Here is a 17879-nt window from a genome sequence, read left to right as displayed (position 1 = left end):
TTGTACGGGTTTGCGCCATTGTTTACATAAGAACGATCGCATAGCAATGGCGCCAGGCAGTGCACGTCACAGACTTGCTTTGGCTGTTATACGATATCCAATCTCTCCTCTCTATATCTATGCTTTGTAGCGTCCCTTCAGACCCTAGCTGCAAGTGCAACCTCTTTCATTCCTTGTAGTGCACCTTCGTTCGTATTCTCTCTCTTCCATCTGACTCCACATTTTCTAACAAGTGTTTCATAGTGCAACTGCTTTGAGGTTTCCCTCCTGTTACACCTTCCAAACCTTCTTTCTGTCCATTTTCCTTCCAGTGCTGAATAGCATTATAGGTCCTAGTACTTGGCCTTTGGCCTAAACTCTATATTCTATTCTATTCTAACACAGCAGTCTGAGAGTTCAAAGGTATATTGTAAGCTTCCCACCTTTCCTTCCAAATCGACGTTTAACACAAATTCAGCAGCCTCTATCAAAGCATTTACATAGCCATCAACCCATACGTCACACAGCCTTGATATAACTACCATACGGCCATTACAAATCGTTGATGGGAAGGTCTCTCATTCGGGAACATGTCGTGAATAGATCTCTGCGACACCAGCAGTGGCTGCGTTCACCTTTTTGTGCTAATGACCCTCATCATAACGTCTCCTACTCCTCTGTGAGAACCACAGCAAACTATGACACAGGAGTTCATCGTGAAATCATACACAAAAACTTTGAAATAAAATAACCCAGCACATGGTATCTGGCATTGGTGATTTTCCTTAGCCTAAGCAACATTTTGGTCAGTTACACCACATTAATATCTTGATCACTACCCACCTTCGACAGATACAGCTGCATCTTCACAGTAACGGGATGATCTACAAGCTGTACAGAAGCCATACGGATGTTGCAAGTGAATGCACTTATCTGTGCCAAGGCACTCCTCAGTGGTTAGGTCAGCTTTGGTGTTCCCAACGATGTAACATTTTGCATTCGTCTATGAGGTATGGACCTCCCCAGCCTAATTAATGGGGGAAATATTAAATACACCACTGTCTGCAACCTGACTATCAACAGCTTGAGAAAGAGGATCCAATGGTTCCAGAGGGCTACCCTCATTGCCAGTTGCAATGGACCAACTGGAATTCGCAGTTACCCTAAGTCCTACTTGGGTCAGCTGCAGTGTCCAAAGAAGGAATCTCATGGAAATAGAATTTGGAGATTTCATCTGAATGCCTGGGAAATTTCCCTACCATATGACACTGATCAACAAATATAAACAAAGAAACATACGAAGATATGAAGAATCAGTACATCTCGAAGAGGCTTCTCATATGACAGTTCATATTTCTGAGAAACATTGCCAACAAACCTACCTAAGTCTGGCTGTCAAACCCAGCCACTAAGAAAACTTGATCTGTAACATGAAAGCAACCTAGTACCTTATTAGCATCCCAAAAGGTCAACAACCATGTAAGGTTTTGGAATAGTTGCCTGTTGACTTATTTATACATTATCTCATCTAAGCGGATGCCAAAAAGTATTCTACTGACTAGAATTTGGAATAGTTATGCTATTTACACCCTTAACTTACGTATATGTTTATTTTACATGTAATTTTATCATTCAGTGTGATCTGGTACCTTCTCGGCATTCTGAAAGGTGCAGCCGAGTAATGTAATGGAACGGTTATGCTCTCCATTGTAAAAGAACAACTGCTATCACATACATAAATCTGATGTTTGAACGTGTTTATTCGTTCTCTCTCTCTCTCTTTTTCGGGGGGGGGGGGGGGGGGTGTGTGTGATGGGCCGGAGGCGGGTCACCTGCATCGCCACCATGAGGTCTTCAGACCATTTAGGTTACAGATCATCTGTAATTACTATTTGAATAACACAAATAAGGCTGAATGCTACATGGCTTGAGATAAGACTGCTCAGTAAACATTCATACAGAGGCCCTGCATGGGGAGTAAAAAAGCCAATGGCATGGCAAATTATGGGAAGTTTCAAGCAAAACCATGACACGTTCGTAAGTATCTCGAAAGAGATGCTAAAATAGGAAAAGAGACAGCAACATTCCCAGAGATTTTAGAAGTGCATAGTTTCCATGTTAAGATATAAATGCAGTGGTTACCCTGTCCAGAATTTAGTTTGATAGTGGAAGGTATACTATTCCCATACGATTATAATATTATAAAAGGGTACATGGTTATCATAATGTGGTATTACGATCAATCACATATGATTGCGTACTTACGAACCAGCAGTTGTTCGGACAATTACTTTGTTAACAACAGCAATTCCTAAGAAGTTGGCAACAAGTAATTAAAAGCTTTATGTGGGATCAATATGCAGTGCTGAGAAACAGAGACTGGACAAGGAAACTAGTCTTAGGTGGAATAAGAAAACGGTTTCAAGTCGTTGCAAGAAGATATTAGGTGAATTGAGGCCAAGTGTAGGGGATTACACTGGAAGCAACAGAAAATAAAACTAGGCAGGTCAAGAACATGAAAAACATGAAAAGGAAGAGGTGGTTTGCTGAAGGATGCAAAATGGCAGATTGTACTAAGAAAAAGTCAGGGTAAACCAGACTAAGAATAAAGACCATTGACTCTGATGGTGGATTTGGATCAAGGAGATGAACACAATGTACAATACAATTACAAAGAAATCCCTGTAATGGGAGAAATAGCAACGGTATTCAAAGACCTAGATCTGGAGCACTCAGTACAGCTGGAATAGATAAAGTAAGAGTCAAACTAGTAAAATAAGAAAGTAGAAGATAACAAATTGGCAATAAAGATTCTGATGGGAATTTGAATAGGTATTTTGTGCCTGAAGAATTCAAAGAAGGGGATTTTGTGTCATTACGCAAGAAAATTGAAAGAATCGACTACACAGATTGCAGAGGAAACTACATTTAAATGTAAGCTTTTCTTCAGCTGCTTCTAGAACCTCAAGGTCACAGTTGAATATGAATTTAACAGTAATATAAATAACGAAGATTACTGACATACTTCTTAAGATCTGAAGCAGGAATGTGACAGTGTCTGTCAAGAATCACTATGAGATCTATCGAGAACTTGGGATTCCTGAGACATTCATAAGCATAATACAAAATATTTTATTAATGTGATCAGAAACATGAGAGACAGAGTGAATGTTAGAAGATTAATCAAGATAATTTAATGCTGATTGATTTAATTCAGAGATATGCATAATCTTCATTGCTTTTTTTATTGAATGGATATTTAGGTAAGTCTCACAGGAAAAGTACATCCGGGCGAAAGTACAGGGTATTGAAGGAAGGCTACTACTTTCGAAGGCAGCTGCAAAACAAATGGGCCAAAAACATGTGACCAAATGTCAAAATTCTGAAGCTCCTATGCGAGGAAAATGTGTGGAAATATGAATCGAGGGCTCTTGGTCACTTTAAGTACCTGAATTCAGCATTTATTAAAGACAGAGCAGATAAGATGCAGCGGGTGCAAGATGTAGTAGATCTCCTGACTTGGATGTTTGGTTCCTCTTCCACCAAGAAAAATTGCTAAAGGTATATATATGACCACTTAGACTCAAGGATACATGATTGTGAAAGTGGAGACTGCCAAAGAGCTAAAGAGGAGGCTGGAGGTATTTGAAAATGAAACTGTTGGTAGTGTATGTTGGGCTGTATGAAACACTGAGCTAAGTGAATTGAGACAAGGATATATTAATCAGTTAAGAGGATTGGAGGGAATGAAATCAGTGATTTGCATCTTCTACAAACGATGACCATGTTGGGCAAGACATGTTGCCAGGAGGGCTGAAGGAAAGTTATTGAGAAAAGTAACAAGAGGGCAACCAGGAGGGAGGAAGCTTTCGAAAAGCCCTTATGTGATTTGGTCCAGCAACTTCATGAATTCTTTAGAAAAGGTGGAGGTGGCTGGTCCTTAGGAATGGTGGGCCTATGCACTGTACAATGGTCAGTGAAGGCTTCTCGCATACACAGCAGTGACCCAAAATCACGAGCCAGTGCACTGAGAGATAAAAAACCAGTATGGCACAGATGTGTTACTTCATGAGTGAAGCTTTTGACCAAGTATGAGGGGTGATTAGTCAGTTTCTTCTTCGTACTGATGTGAATCCGTAAATGGAGTTGTTACTACGTGAACAAGTACTTTGAAGAAGAAAATGTCCATACTTCAGAGTCAATCTCATTCACAAGTGGAAACTTATGATAAAAATTGAATACAATGTAGAAATAATTTTCAAGTCTTCTTAGGAACTGTAACTGGAAGGAAAGTAAATGATAAACTTCTGAGGAATAAGATTAAGGATCGAATAATATGTCTTTGTTATTAAAAAAAACCTAAAGGCATTATAAGAATTCCTAAGAAAAGTCGCAAACGGGACATTAAGTCAACTGACTGCCTTACTTGAGATTACTACAGAAACTAATTAAAAGATAGACACAATAGATTGTAGGTAGATTTACTTCTGTGAACTATATATTTTAACATTATTCTTCGCTTACAGTTTAAAGTAAGAGAAATAAGAGTTCAGTGGCGTTTCCTTTATTAGAGAAAGCAATTAAATGAAAATGAAATAAAACAAGTGCCATTAGCAATCACTATCACCTCTCTTTCCTCTTGATTAGCAAAGATCAATAGGAAACGTCTATTTGGCTCTCCCACGAAGGAAGTAGAATTTGAAATCAAGTTGATTCATTTGTCTTTGCTGTCCAGAGACTAATTTCCACACCATCCAATTCAGATTGGATATTTTACCTTTCCAAGAAACTTTATTTACCTTGCCATTGCGAACAAATGTCTATGAGAACTTGGTTTGAAAAAGATCTAATTAAATTCATACTGAAACAACGTTCGAAAAGTTGTCTCTCAAACCACACCATATCTGAGACTTGGAATTCAAAATACAATAGAGCTGGTGTTTATTTTTATTAATAAATGACATTATAAGGGGTATCAAACCCCCTATAAGGCCAGTACAAAAACTAACCCTAAAATTTGTACAACCTTATGAGTATCATTGGTAATGTTAAGGCAAGGGTCATCATGAAAAATCAACTTGTTACTGTGCCACCACTGCTGTAGGTATACCATTCACTAGTTTTTTCTTACCCTGATTCTTTGTGATTGATGAATCAGTCAGATCAAGGGTACAAAATAAAATAATCAGAATAGATCACATCCTTGAAATGAATACCCCATTTCTGAGGTGGGAGAAAAACTTATAATATTCATGATTCGAAGGTTCTATATCACTACAGGCAGCAATATATTTATAGCTGTTAACAGATGTGCAATATCCTTGAAAAATCTAGGTTTAAGAGTAAGATTCCAGTTGAAAGCTTTTCAGTTTGTATCATATCACAATGAATTTAACTATCTTTGACTCTACTATACTGTTATGTATTATTCTTATTCATAACAAGATATTTGCAATATTATAGACTGGGAATGGCCGGGGAAGCTGAGATCATTCAACAAAGAGACAGACAACTGCTTAAATAGTTATGTGCTATCCAGTGAAATGGTGTTTTGTTGAACTGTGGATCACAGATAATCACCAACGTTAGTTACATCAGAAAGTTTTAAGAGAGAAAATAACCATGAAATTATTACATTTTTAGTGTTAACAAACTATATGGTATTTTTTTTGCTGTATACAACTGAGTAACATGATTTTTGTCAACAAATATGAAAAGTCCCAATTTTGAATCATTCCTTATGGCAAACATACCGGGGGGTTAGCAAACGCAAAATTCCCGTCGGCGGGATGACGGTCGAGGCAAGAAGTGTGGGAGGTTCTACAGGGGCGAAAAGCACCTGGGTCAGGATGGTTCTTCACTCGCCAGTGTTGAGCATGACGCAAGTTCTCAATACCTCCGTGCTCCCTCGCCGAAGCTCCTGGATTTGCCATGACTGAAACTCTGTACCCACCATAGTCTATCCAGGTGCTGATATTCCTGTAAATCTCGGGCAAAGTGAGGTGTGACAGTGGCTTTCTGCAGACCATATCAATGAAAAAGGATTTGCACTGGATGACGAGTTGTGTCTGGGTGTTGGACAGTCGCAAGTGACAGTTGGCACCGTTCTCTTTCAGAAAAGGGTCCATGGACTGCCATATGCTTTTCTCACGGCAGTCATAATATATATCTTGATCAAAGTCCCAAGGCAAGTAACTTCCAAGCTTAATGGCGCCTAGAAGGGAGCCGTGATGTAACTCATATTTAATCTCATGTTCTTGGCTGAACTTATCCACGAGCTCTATTCCTTTCATGATGATTTCTCTGCAACAGGGAGGAATCATGAACCACGATATCTTTTTCTGGAGGTCATTGCAATCTAAATGGACATCGGAGCAGGAAAATTTATAATGGTTTCCGTCATAAGAATCTATAGAAACAACTGACCATCTTCTCCCATACTCTTTCCAGTCTTCTTCCCCCATGACTGGATTTTCGTCAATGAAGAACATTGCATCTGGACACACCATGACAGAGTATCCAGCATTGACAACCGTAGTGAACCAGTCGTGATAGATCACTGCCTGGCTCACTTCCTCGCTGAAAGGCTCTTCAGTGAGAAGGTTGGTGTTAGCCACGAAGGGACCAACCACATCATCACAGTACATACACTCCTGGTGAGAGTATTCGTAACCGTGAATGAATGTTGCGTGGTAGTTGGTTATGGATTTCTGAATGCAGCCGTGACGCCATTGGCCATGGACGTCGCGGTAACCACCCCCGACAACAGCGACTGACGGTTGTTGATCCATGACTTGAATTAGCCTCGTTAAAGATGCATGGTTTTCTGAGTATAAATCTAGATTCTCTCCTATCAGAACAAACGGCGTTCCTACCATAGACACGGCATCGTTGAGAACCTTGCCTTCACTGACACTTTTGTCGTAAGTGAGCAAAATGGTGACATTCATCTTTGGAGGCGGGACGCTGTTATCGATGATGAGAATTATGTTCATCTTGGGATGTTTGTAGAGGCCTCTCAGAACCTTGGCGATTCTTTCCAGCGTCCAGCTTCTTGCTGGCAGGATAACGCTGAGCAGCTCGGAGGTTTTGAAAGCGTTTTTGCACACCTCTCTCACGAATTTACCCTCTTCGAATTTTTCGGGACAGACTCTTGTAGGAGCTTTTCGGTCAAATAGATTCACTCTTGGGTCCAGGGCTCCCGCTATGAGATCCAATTCAGATGCCCACTGCCCGCTCATAGTTGCTGAACCTGTTTCGGAAATAGGTAAGATGAGTCAAGATGCAGCATTGGGGCAACATATGTATGTAAAAGGGGAAAGAAGGGTTAGGTACAGTTATACTCATCTAAGTCCAAAGGCAGCAAAATTTTTATAAGAAGATAGTATAGATAATGTATCTAAGCTAGGTAAAAGAAGAAATGACATGATTCCATAGACAAAAAATTAATATGAATACAAGATAAAAATTCACGGTAAAAGTAGAAATAAAGAATGAAAAAGGGGTCTTTGGATGTCATAAAACTGAAAAATGTATTCGTTTTATTTTGTTATCTTTGCACTTCATATTTTCTCTCTTTCCCCCGTTAGGTTAATTAAAGTATGACAGATTAGAAAAAAAATATCTTAACGTATTCCAGAGACATAGTCTGAGTACAACCCATATTTTCAAACTCTTTCAAAAAAAGATTTGCAAATCGTATATTTGAATATCGAAGCAGTAAAAGCATTAGGCATGAAAGTACCTTTCCACCATTCATGAAAATATTCCAGTTATGCATCATGCAGTTACATTTCTTGTATTCACATTTATTTATCGCTTACAATTTTTTTTCCACTTGCGCAAATAAGTGCACACTAAATCACTGAAATAGATGAAGGGAACACTGACATGTCATTAGTCAGTGTGAAATACATAAACATTTCAAGGCCTGTATATATACATATAACCATTTCACCAACTGACCTCACAAAAGTAAATCCCCAAAAGCCTTTCCTGCAATTTTACTCTGCATTTTTCCCGGAATTTTTGGCCAATAAAGTAATGAGTCTTAACGGAGTATAGTGAGAACAGAAATAAACCGCTTAAATATATTCATTCCCTGTGACTGAAACGAACTGAATATAATGATAAAACAATCTTCTTAAATGGTACAAACCACATGTCTTAAATCCTGGCATTTCACTAGAAAATGCGACAGCGGTGACAGAGAACTCCATGTGTGTTCGGAGTATTCTAAAGGTTTTATCGATAGGACGCTTATTTTATTATCTTATTCAACCCTGAGTGTTTCTTGTTCATCATGACAAGGCACGTTAGTTATTATTGGGATTAATAATTATATTATACGTATTTAGTCTCTGACATTCCATTTTCCACATTGACTACCGCTTGTAAAAGCAGTCAAGAATAAGAAAAAAAAAATTCTCATTACCACGTATAATGTTTCACGCATCCACTTGTGAATTTAGTTCTAAAGCTCTCTATGACCCTAGTACATAGAATGTGATATGTATACAGGTATTGCTTTTTTTCTGTGCGCAACAGAAGAAATAAGACTGCAGATTGAAGATACTTTGATCTTTTAATGCACTGGCACTTTAGCGTTTCAATAATATAGCAGACCCATAATTTCAGCCATCGCCAAAAGGACATAATGCAACTACTTTCGGCTTTTAGGAGCGGTAACTAATACAAAAAAACTTTTATGTTTTCCTTGTGGATGTTTAGTAATACAAAACAGTACCTTGCGTACACACAAAGAAATTTTATTTGTATCAGGAAGAAAACTCCTGCTGCCTTATCAAACTGAGTGGTGAGTTCTCCATATAAATGAAAGTTGGAGGAGAGTGAAACAAAGCAGCTGAAATATCAACAGTTCAGTTTTTTTTTCATTTAGAATGGGTGGCCCTAGAGCGTGTTAGCATAAAGTTTTTTGGTAGGAGGACAATACCCTTGCGTTCAACTAAACCCTGGCTGCAACTCGCTATAGTCGACTAGCTATCAGACATATAATTAACCAATTAGGTCTGGATTTCTTATTTGGGTCTTCTCACTGGTGAAGAGATTATTCTAACCATTGGACAAAGAGAAGCCGAAAGAGGTCTGGTCAGTGCTTGGATGCGTGAACACAAATAATGCAAGAAATCATTTACGCATAAACCCTTAAGGCATCTGTGGAACAGGGTATGTGGCTAGCAACCTCATCCCAAACTTTTCCAAGAACCAAGAAACCAACAACATTTGGCTAAAGCTGTATGATCTCTTAAAAAACCGATTGTTCTGATAGTCCGGGAAAACTAAAGTAGGAGGTGAATTCCTTAACTTTACAGCAGAGAAGGAAAAGTTACTTATCTGCACAGTTGATTCTGGGAGCAACGTTAACAACGTTGAAGTTCGGGAAGCAAACTGGCCTTAATATAGAAGCTGCTAAATGAAACCTAGTTCAAGAAACAGCCTAAATGTAAAGAGAGTATCGCTTTTTTTCCTTAAATACTGATGCACAATGAAGACTGCTAAACAAAGAGGATAAAAAACGAACCTCCGAAAATATGGCATCCTGAGGCAACGGAGAGAGGCCAGACCTTATGACAGCAGTTGGCGTCATTCGAAGATATACCAATTGTGCCAACAGGAAATACAGGGAACAAGTGGGAAACTCCTTTAATTCGTGAGGATCTTTAACTTTGCTTTGCTTTCACAGCGATTATTAAAATTTAACTTTATGTTTTTGATCATACAAACCATTGCTTTACATGAGCCTTTTACTTGGGAATGAAGAAGACAAAATAGTGATGGCTTTACCAAAAAAGATCTTGTCTCATACGGGAAGAGGATTCCACATCAAGGTAAGATTCCCACATCTCTTTACACCTGTATTCAGTTTGAAAGATTAAATAAGCTTACAGGAGTGAGCGAAAATATAGAGGAATAAAGTCCCAAGTCTTACCAGCAGAGGGACAGAAACGGTAACTTTACTGGTTTCTAGAGAGTGAATTGGGGTAAAAGCTGCCTGGCGCGTATTATGAGGACATCCAAGAGAAGGTGGGAATTCTCTATGGGAGCTCACGCTAACAGTAGAAACAGCAAAGACAGAGCTTCAACATTATAGACGAAAAAGGAAGATGAGAGGAAACGCAGGGTCCTTGGCCAGACAAGGTGCCCCTGTTTCAACCTTATAGAGGAGAGACACAAAAGATGAGGCCCAATATATGTGGAGGTACATTAATATTATTCTCAGGGATGAATGGGTAAGGACGAAGCAAAGAGCTTGTTCCTTCTATAAATTATCCTAAAATTTTAGAAGCCAACCAAATATGCAATATCTTGAGCACTCCAAATACTGACTGAAGTGGCAAATTAAATAAGATGATAGATGATAAAGAGGCAAATTGAGATTCAGTGCAAAAAATAGAGGCCTGAGAGTATGACAAGGAAAAGCGGTAAACTGAACAGAACAAAAACGTCTTTCAGTTTTCTTCCGAAGATTGAAAAAGAAACCCACAAAATTACTGTGTATAACGTGTTTACTTATAAATAAAATGTAAATATTTATAAGTAAACACGTTGTACGCAGTAATTTTGTGGGTTTCTTTTTCAAACTGAACAGTATTACTGAGAAAGAAGACGAAACGAATATGTGAAAGAATGGATCCCTTTGGAATGAAGCTGGATCTCGAAAAAAAGAAGAGCTGCATCTTAAACAACAGAATTAAAACATTTGGACCACAAACAAAGGTGTCAAACTAGAGGCAGGAATTGAGTTGATTTGGAAACTTTACAGTATTTAATCTGCCCAACTTGAGGATGAAGAAGGAGTTAAGGGTGTAGTATAATCGCTTAAAATGCTATTTCAGAGGATATTGACTTACCAGTAAGTCCAAAAATTCAGAAAAAACGTCCTTAGCTGTATTAGATTACGGAAGATTGAAAGAGTAGGACTAAACTAAAGCAGGAATCAAGGGACACGTCATCGGGTAAGCCAGAGAGTGACAATATTCTTAGATAATACGAAAAGGTTGAGAAGGTGCCTCCTAGAGTTTAGAGATGGTGGGTTCTCGAGGGAACGAGGAAGGTGCCTGTATGAAGCAGGTTCTAGCCAAGAGAAGTAACCAGTGATTCAAGACAGTCTACACATGTGATAAAAGGCGAGAGAAAAGGGCATTACTTCTTACAAGTGATGAGGAAGGCATTACATTAGTTTCTTGACAGAACAATGACAGGAGGAACCGAGGAGGGTACATTTACGTCTAAAAATGCTAGAGGAAAGGGCATTACTTACATGAGAGGATTGAGGCCTTACATTAGTTTCTTGACAGATCAATGACAGGAGGAACCGAGGAAGGTACCTCTATGTCTAAAAAGGTCAGAGAAAAGGTCATTACTTACATTAGAGGATTGAGGCCTCACATTAGTGTCCTGACAGAACAATGACAAGATTCAGGCTGAGGAGCCGAGCTTACGAAAAGACTGAAATGACGGGGAAATGTGGACATGATAATGAAGTGATAGGAAATTGATGGAAGAGAATCACTGAGCAACACTAAATAATTAAGGAAGAGTAAGGACACTAAAACTTTAATGAAATCAAAAAGAAAATATCAAGCATTACTAAAATAATGTAATTAAATACAAGCCACAGGGTTATGCTGAACAGTTGTACAAAGGAGATGAGATGTTATTATCTCGTTCGACTGGGATCTGGTTTCCCTAACGGACGATTAAAACATGATTGTTGCCTTAACAACAGTAAGACGGAAAGGCTTCAGAATTATTGCCGAGACAGCCAATTTCTTTGGTGAATCGCCTCAGTCAAGTGAAAGATAAAACATGAGTTAATAAGAAATGAAGGAATTTACTCATTGTGTTGTAGTGTAAGACTTTCCTAGCGTCGTTTAAAACTGAATGTATATATAATAGATATATATATATATATATATAATATATATATATATATATATATATATATATAATATATATGTATCTATATATATATATCTATATATATTATATATATATATATAATATATACTATAGTATAATATATATATATATATAATCAAATGGCATTTAAGCTTATTGCTACAGCCAATGCTAAAACAGTCTGCGGTGAGCAATGCAAATCTTATTTGCTGTAGGGGCTTCAGGATGTATTTATAATCTTGCTGGTATATTCACGTTGGGATGAAGATTTCGTAGGTTTTAGAATTCAACCTACGAAACTTGAGATATTTCTAAGAGTTAGGTTGCTCATTGATACTCACCAAGGGCAAAACCCACAAGTGTTGTATATAATCACCTGACCTTAGTCTTTTGCAGATCACAGGCATTTAAGATATATTTAGCATCAAAACATGTTACCGTTACGAGCCACGATGTCCCTCTGTAGCTTCAACACTCGGCGAGCCAATAGTTTTCTCATTTCTGCAGTCAGGTCCCCAAATGCAGGCTTCAAAGGTGCCGGTTCTGTGAAACAGTCCACATTGTTAGTAAAAACATCAAATTGCTGCAAGAAATGAAGTCAGTTTTAGCATATATCAAGTGACATTTGTCTAATGAATTATTGAATCAATTATGGGTATCTTCAGTCAACTTTATGACATTAGCATCTGAATACTGAACTTGAATAGTCATAAACGTGAAACTACAGAAATGTCTATTTCAGTATTGCTGAATGTATTTGGCTCTGATTTTGCTTTGTTCCAAAGTTTCACCAAAGTAACTATATCAGTGTGTTTAGGATTGTTTGATGATGGTGCTATATCCTTAAAATTTAATATAAGTATTTTCATCGAGAGATTCAGTCTGTGGTATATTAGACTGAGCTTTCCCAGCAACTGAAAGTAAGAATTTCTGCTTACCAGGCTTTAACCACTCTCCAGCGGGCTGTAGCAATTCTGGTCGACCTAATGTTACTGCAGTCCACAAGAAAGTCACTACCCCAACCCCAATGCAAGCCCAGACCACGAGAGTTGGTACACCTGTTAGGAGACACAGTTATGGAGAATCAGAATGTTCATAATACTAAAGATTATAATTGCGGACATACAATGATCAGAATTAGGCTGATTTGAGAGACTGAGTGGAAAACTCGAAGCAAATTAGCTGTCCTGGTAAAAAAAACAGGGTGGCAGATCTAAACACTTCTTTTAGTTTGAAATACTACACCCAATACATCATATATTAGCAAATGCTAAAACATCTTTTGTCTATTTAGCAAATGTGGTTACAGTTAGCAATATAGAAAATTTTTTGATCCAGCTACTCGTCCTCAAACATGAAAAGCAGAATTACCTGGTAAACCTGGTTATGATATAGAAAAATAATGCCTGGAAATGAAAAGGAAATCACTTTCATTTGCTTCCTTGAAGGCAGATGTTAGGTCAAAATCATGGATGTTAAAATGGAAGAGAAAAGACTAATAGGTTCCACTAAGGTAAGGTATTGTTCTGGTGTCTGATCTGATAACTGATGTTGTGTCCCACTGTTCAGATAAGAAGGTTATACATTGGGGAGTGGATCTTAGGCTTAGGCTCTCTGTGAAAAGTCAGTATCCTCAAGTAGGAAACGTTCTGTCTGTTGTTTATCTTGACGAAATACTAGAATATGGCCTCTTAGTATTGGAAACTGCAGTTAAAGGATGGTGGTATTGTTGGGTTACCTAAAATCTGTATACTACGTTGGTCATTAGAGATTTTTCTTGGTATAAGCTACTGCGGCTTCTAATGGGGTGACATCTGGCTGAGGCACCAGATGATCCTCAGTTTTAGTGGAGAATCTTTCCGGGATTATCAAACATGAAACCTTGCCTTTTCGCTTTATGGTCATTCAATAAACCATCCAACTGTAAATGAAATTAGTCCCTCGCTTGTTGTCATTATTTGCGGCATCAAAAGGTACTGAATGGTATATGCTTTTGTATTGTTCAGCCCTATTATTAACGGTTGTTTGAAAGAGTGACGATAGAACATGGATGCTTGTGGAACAGACCAGAAAAGTACATAAAGACAACAATGAACCACTTTCCTCGTCTATAGTAATGAAGGGAACAACATACGTTATCTGTGAACATGATAACAATGTAGATAACGATGAATAACAATGCCATCGACGAATGCTGTGATTAATTCCTCTGTTAGTGTTGCCCAGTGGAAAAACTGGGTAGGAGTTTGATATGTATATATATATAAATAAATATATATATACATACATACACACACACACACACACACACACACGTATATATATATATATATATATATATATAATATATATATATATATATATATATAGATAGATAGATAGATAGATAGATAGATAGATAGACAGATAGATAGATAGATAGATAGATAGATAGATGTATTCTAGCAGATGTCTCCCTTCTCGTAATTCTGTTAGAATGATTCTGGAACAGGACTTCGCACCTGGGTGGGTGTCTCATAGAGAGCCTCCTCCCCTGGGGGAAGGTTCCCAGGGTTTCCCCGAGGTAGGCCACTACAGGGAAGGGTATCCCGGATATTGGCAAGAAGAAAATGAATCCTCTGTCCCCGATAATACATAAATACATTATGCAAGTTCACATAAAAGATTAGAATAAGTTTATAATCTGGACAAATGAGCCAGGTTCGTGGTCAACAAATGCTACATACACACACACGTACTATATATATATATTTATATATATATATATATATATATATATATATATATATATATATATATATATATATATATATATATATATATATATATCTTCACGGACACGAAGAAATAATTGCTCACAGTCACTCCACATGAGGGAAAGATCAGTTAGTCGCGACTGTTGCGTTCTCCACCGGACCTTGCCGAGGGCGATTTATTAGCAAAAGGTTTCCAAAGCGCGAATAGTACAAACCTTTGTAGTTTGGAAACCGTTTAATGTCAAACCGCCCTTGTCAAGGCCTGACGGAGAGGAGGAAACGGTCTGGATAAACCAATAAAACTAAACTTAATCGTTTCTCTACAGACTTTCCTTCAAGTGGATTGAGCATGAATATATATATATATATATATATATATATATATATATATATATATATATATATATATATATATGTGTGTGTGTGTGGTGTGTGTGTGTGTGTGTGTGGTGTGTGTGTACGCACGGTCTAGGTAATACACCTAGACCTTGTGTGTACGATATGAAAATAACCAGTTCGCGGGTTCTCTAGTCCTATTTCAAGCGTGGGGAAACAATGAATGAAGAGTAAGGAAGCTTTTTTTTAGGTCTTTCAGCAAGAAGAAAATATACAGAGTATAAGAGAAGGCTAGACAACGGGTACAAAATATTTGCTATGCGAAGACTATGGACTATGAAATTTATTCTGACAAAAGTAGCGTATATAAGATGAGCAGGTTCCTTTTGTGCCGATAGATGCTCAATATACGATGAGACATGAAAGGTTAGCTACATATTTCCAAGCCCTGATAAAAATAAAATGCCAAAGTATTATAAATTTTCTACCATGGTTGATGACAATAATAAAACCAACGCAATTGATGATACCATTAATGGCATTCTAACGATGATATCGACGAAGATAATGAGCACTGAAGTATTCGTCAATGGTGACCCCGCCATTAGATCTGTATAAAATGGATGTGAATAAGGTAGCAGTTTCTAGTTTTTTTTTATCAGTTGCCAGAAACTTTATCTTTAAGTGATGGAGAATCTCTCGAACAATTCCTGGAATATTATCAAGAGTTTGGTGATATATATGAGTTTTAAACGAGGTTCCAATATTTTTGCCAGGTTCGACAAAGTCGGTGAGTATTTTCTTTTTTTTTTGGAATTCTGTAGCTTTTTGTAATAATGATAATAATGATAATAATTCAAATTTCTCATAACACTGGGGTGACGAGAAACGTGATTAAGAATTTGATTCATCAGTAATAACAGAATAATGAAAACGCAATGTTAATTAAAGCCTGGGCTCATTCTTAGACGACCTCTAAAAAGAAATTAAACGAGAAGAAATATAAACTGCAATAGAAAACGAAAATCGATTTAAACGAGGATTTAAGAACAAAAGCCAAGTAACCTTGGCATTGAATTTCGTGTCTTTATTTTGAGGAAAGTTTCCAGCCAATGTAATCATCACCTACCGTTTTGCCTCCTCCTCCTCCTCCTACTTCTACTCCTCCTCTTACTACTCATCCTCTTCCTACTTCTTCTCATTCCCTTCCTCCTCCTCCTCCTACTTCTTCTTCTTCTCCTCCTCCTCCCCCTTCTTCTTCTCCTCCACTTCCTCTTCCTCCTTTCTCCTCCTCCTCCTACTTCTTCTTCTCTTCCTTCTCCTCCTACTTCTTCTTCTTCCTCCTTCCTCTTTTTCTCCTCCTACTTCTTCTTCTCCTCCTTCTCCTACTTCTTCCTCTTCTCCTCCTCCTCCTCCTCCTACTTCTTCTCTCCTCCTCTTCCTCCTCCTCCTTCTTTTACTCCTCCCACTTCTTCTTCTCCTCCTTCCTCCTACTTCTTCTTCTCCTCCTTCTCCTACTTCTTCCTCTTCTCCTCCTCCTCCTCCTCCTCCTTCTTTTACTCCTCCTACTTCTTCTTCTCCTCCTTCCTCTTCCTCCTACTTCTTCTTCTCCTCCTTCTTCCTCTTCTCCTCCTCCTCCTACTTCTTCTTCTCTTCCTCTTCCACGTCAGTGACCCTGGTAGTTGTGATGCCAGATAACTCACAATCTCTTCCTCTTCCTCCTCCTCCTTCTTTTACTCCTCCTACTTCTTCTTCTCCTCCTTCCTCTACCTCCTCCCACTTCTTCTTCTTCTCCTCTTCCTACTCCTCCTCCTTTTTCTCCTCCTCCTCCTACTTCTTCTCCTCCTCCTCCTTCTTCTTCTCCTCCTTCCTCCTCCTCCTACTTCTTCTTCTCCTCCTCCTACTTCTTCTTCTCCTCCTCCTACTTCTTCTTCTCCTCCTTCTTCTCTTCTTCTTCCTCCTCCTCCTCTTCCTTCTTCTCTTCCTTCTCCTCCTCCTTCTTCTTCTTCTTCTCCTCCTCTTCCTCCCCCTCCTCGCTCTTCTACTTTTTCTTTTATAGATTCTGTTTTCTCCCCGCGATATAAAGCAAGTTACAAGGACACCCCCCCTTCCCCGGGCCCTTACAGCCCCGGCCCCCTGTCTGCACCACGCGGGGAGCGACCCATGCGGCACTGGGGACACTGCAGGAGTTATGTTCAGTATTGACGGTAAATGCCTGAGAAAATCAATGTCGCGAATAACCGAATAAGTGCTATAGTAAATGTACCTAAGTATAATTCTACATTGCATCATTAGCATCAAATTTCAAGTTGTTATTATTAGTATTACTGCTTTTTCTAGTTATTATTATTATTATTATTATTATTATTATTATTATTATTATTATTATTATTATTATTATTTGTTTTATTAAAAGTAATTGCTGCGTCAGCTGCATTAATTTTATATAGGTTCTTCTCTATTTTTCTAATTATTGCTTTCTCATTGTTGCTTGAACTGGTGAGCAACGCACCGCAGGTTGACATATCTCAATTAGGTCAAACGATTGGTTTTATTTTATTGGTAAAAAATTTCAGTGGGGGTAGTCAAATTTTCGGGTATATCCCGTAGAGTTTATTGCAGATAGAATGGATGTTAAATTGTATTTCTCTTCTATTCTTTCTGGACGTTTCGTCTGAATAAACCTCAGACATCCTCTTGGGCGGAGGTGGGTGAAGGACTGAAGTGAGAGGGTGAGTCCAGCTGCTTATATTGCGGTGGCGCAGCGCGGGGGGGGTCGTGCCGCTGCCTTAGTGGGTATTATTATTATTATTATTATTATTATTATTATTATTATTATTATTATTACTCTGATTTCGCTTCTGCCACCGGAACAGATTCATTTTC

General features: G+C 38.3%; 1 protein-coding gene across 1 annotated transcript in view; it reads right to left on the bottom strand.

The window, feature by feature from the left end:
* Positions 1 to 4919: 4919 nt before the first annotated feature.
* The window catches only part of LOC135219414 (uncharacterized), a 19146-nt gene continuing 6186 nt past the window's right edge, over positions 4920 to 17879 (bottom strand). The window contains exons 2-4 of the mRNA XM_064256175.1: positions 12840 to 12959; positions 12340 to 12444; positions 4920 to 7231 (exon numbers count right to left, since the gene is read on the bottom strand). Coding sequence (XP_064112245.1) covers positions 5718 to 7231; positions 12340 to 12444; positions 12840 to 12959 — 1739 coding nt within the window. The 3' untranslated portion in view covers positions 4920 to 5717. The remainder of the gene's footprint in view (positions 7232 to 12339; positions 12445 to 12839; positions 12960 to 17879) is intronic.

Source organism: Macrobrachium nipponense, chromosome 1, assembly GCF_015104395.2.
Source record: "Macrobrachium nipponense isolate FS-2020 chromosome 1, ASM1510439v2, whole genome shotgun sequence".
Classification (NCBI taxonomy): domain Eukaryota; kingdom Metazoa; phylum Arthropoda; class Malacostraca; order Decapoda; family Palaemonidae; genus Macrobrachium; species Macrobrachium nipponense.
The sequence above is the reverse complement of the archived record's forward strand: the minus strand, read 5'-3'. Positions and strand labels throughout refer to the sequence as shown.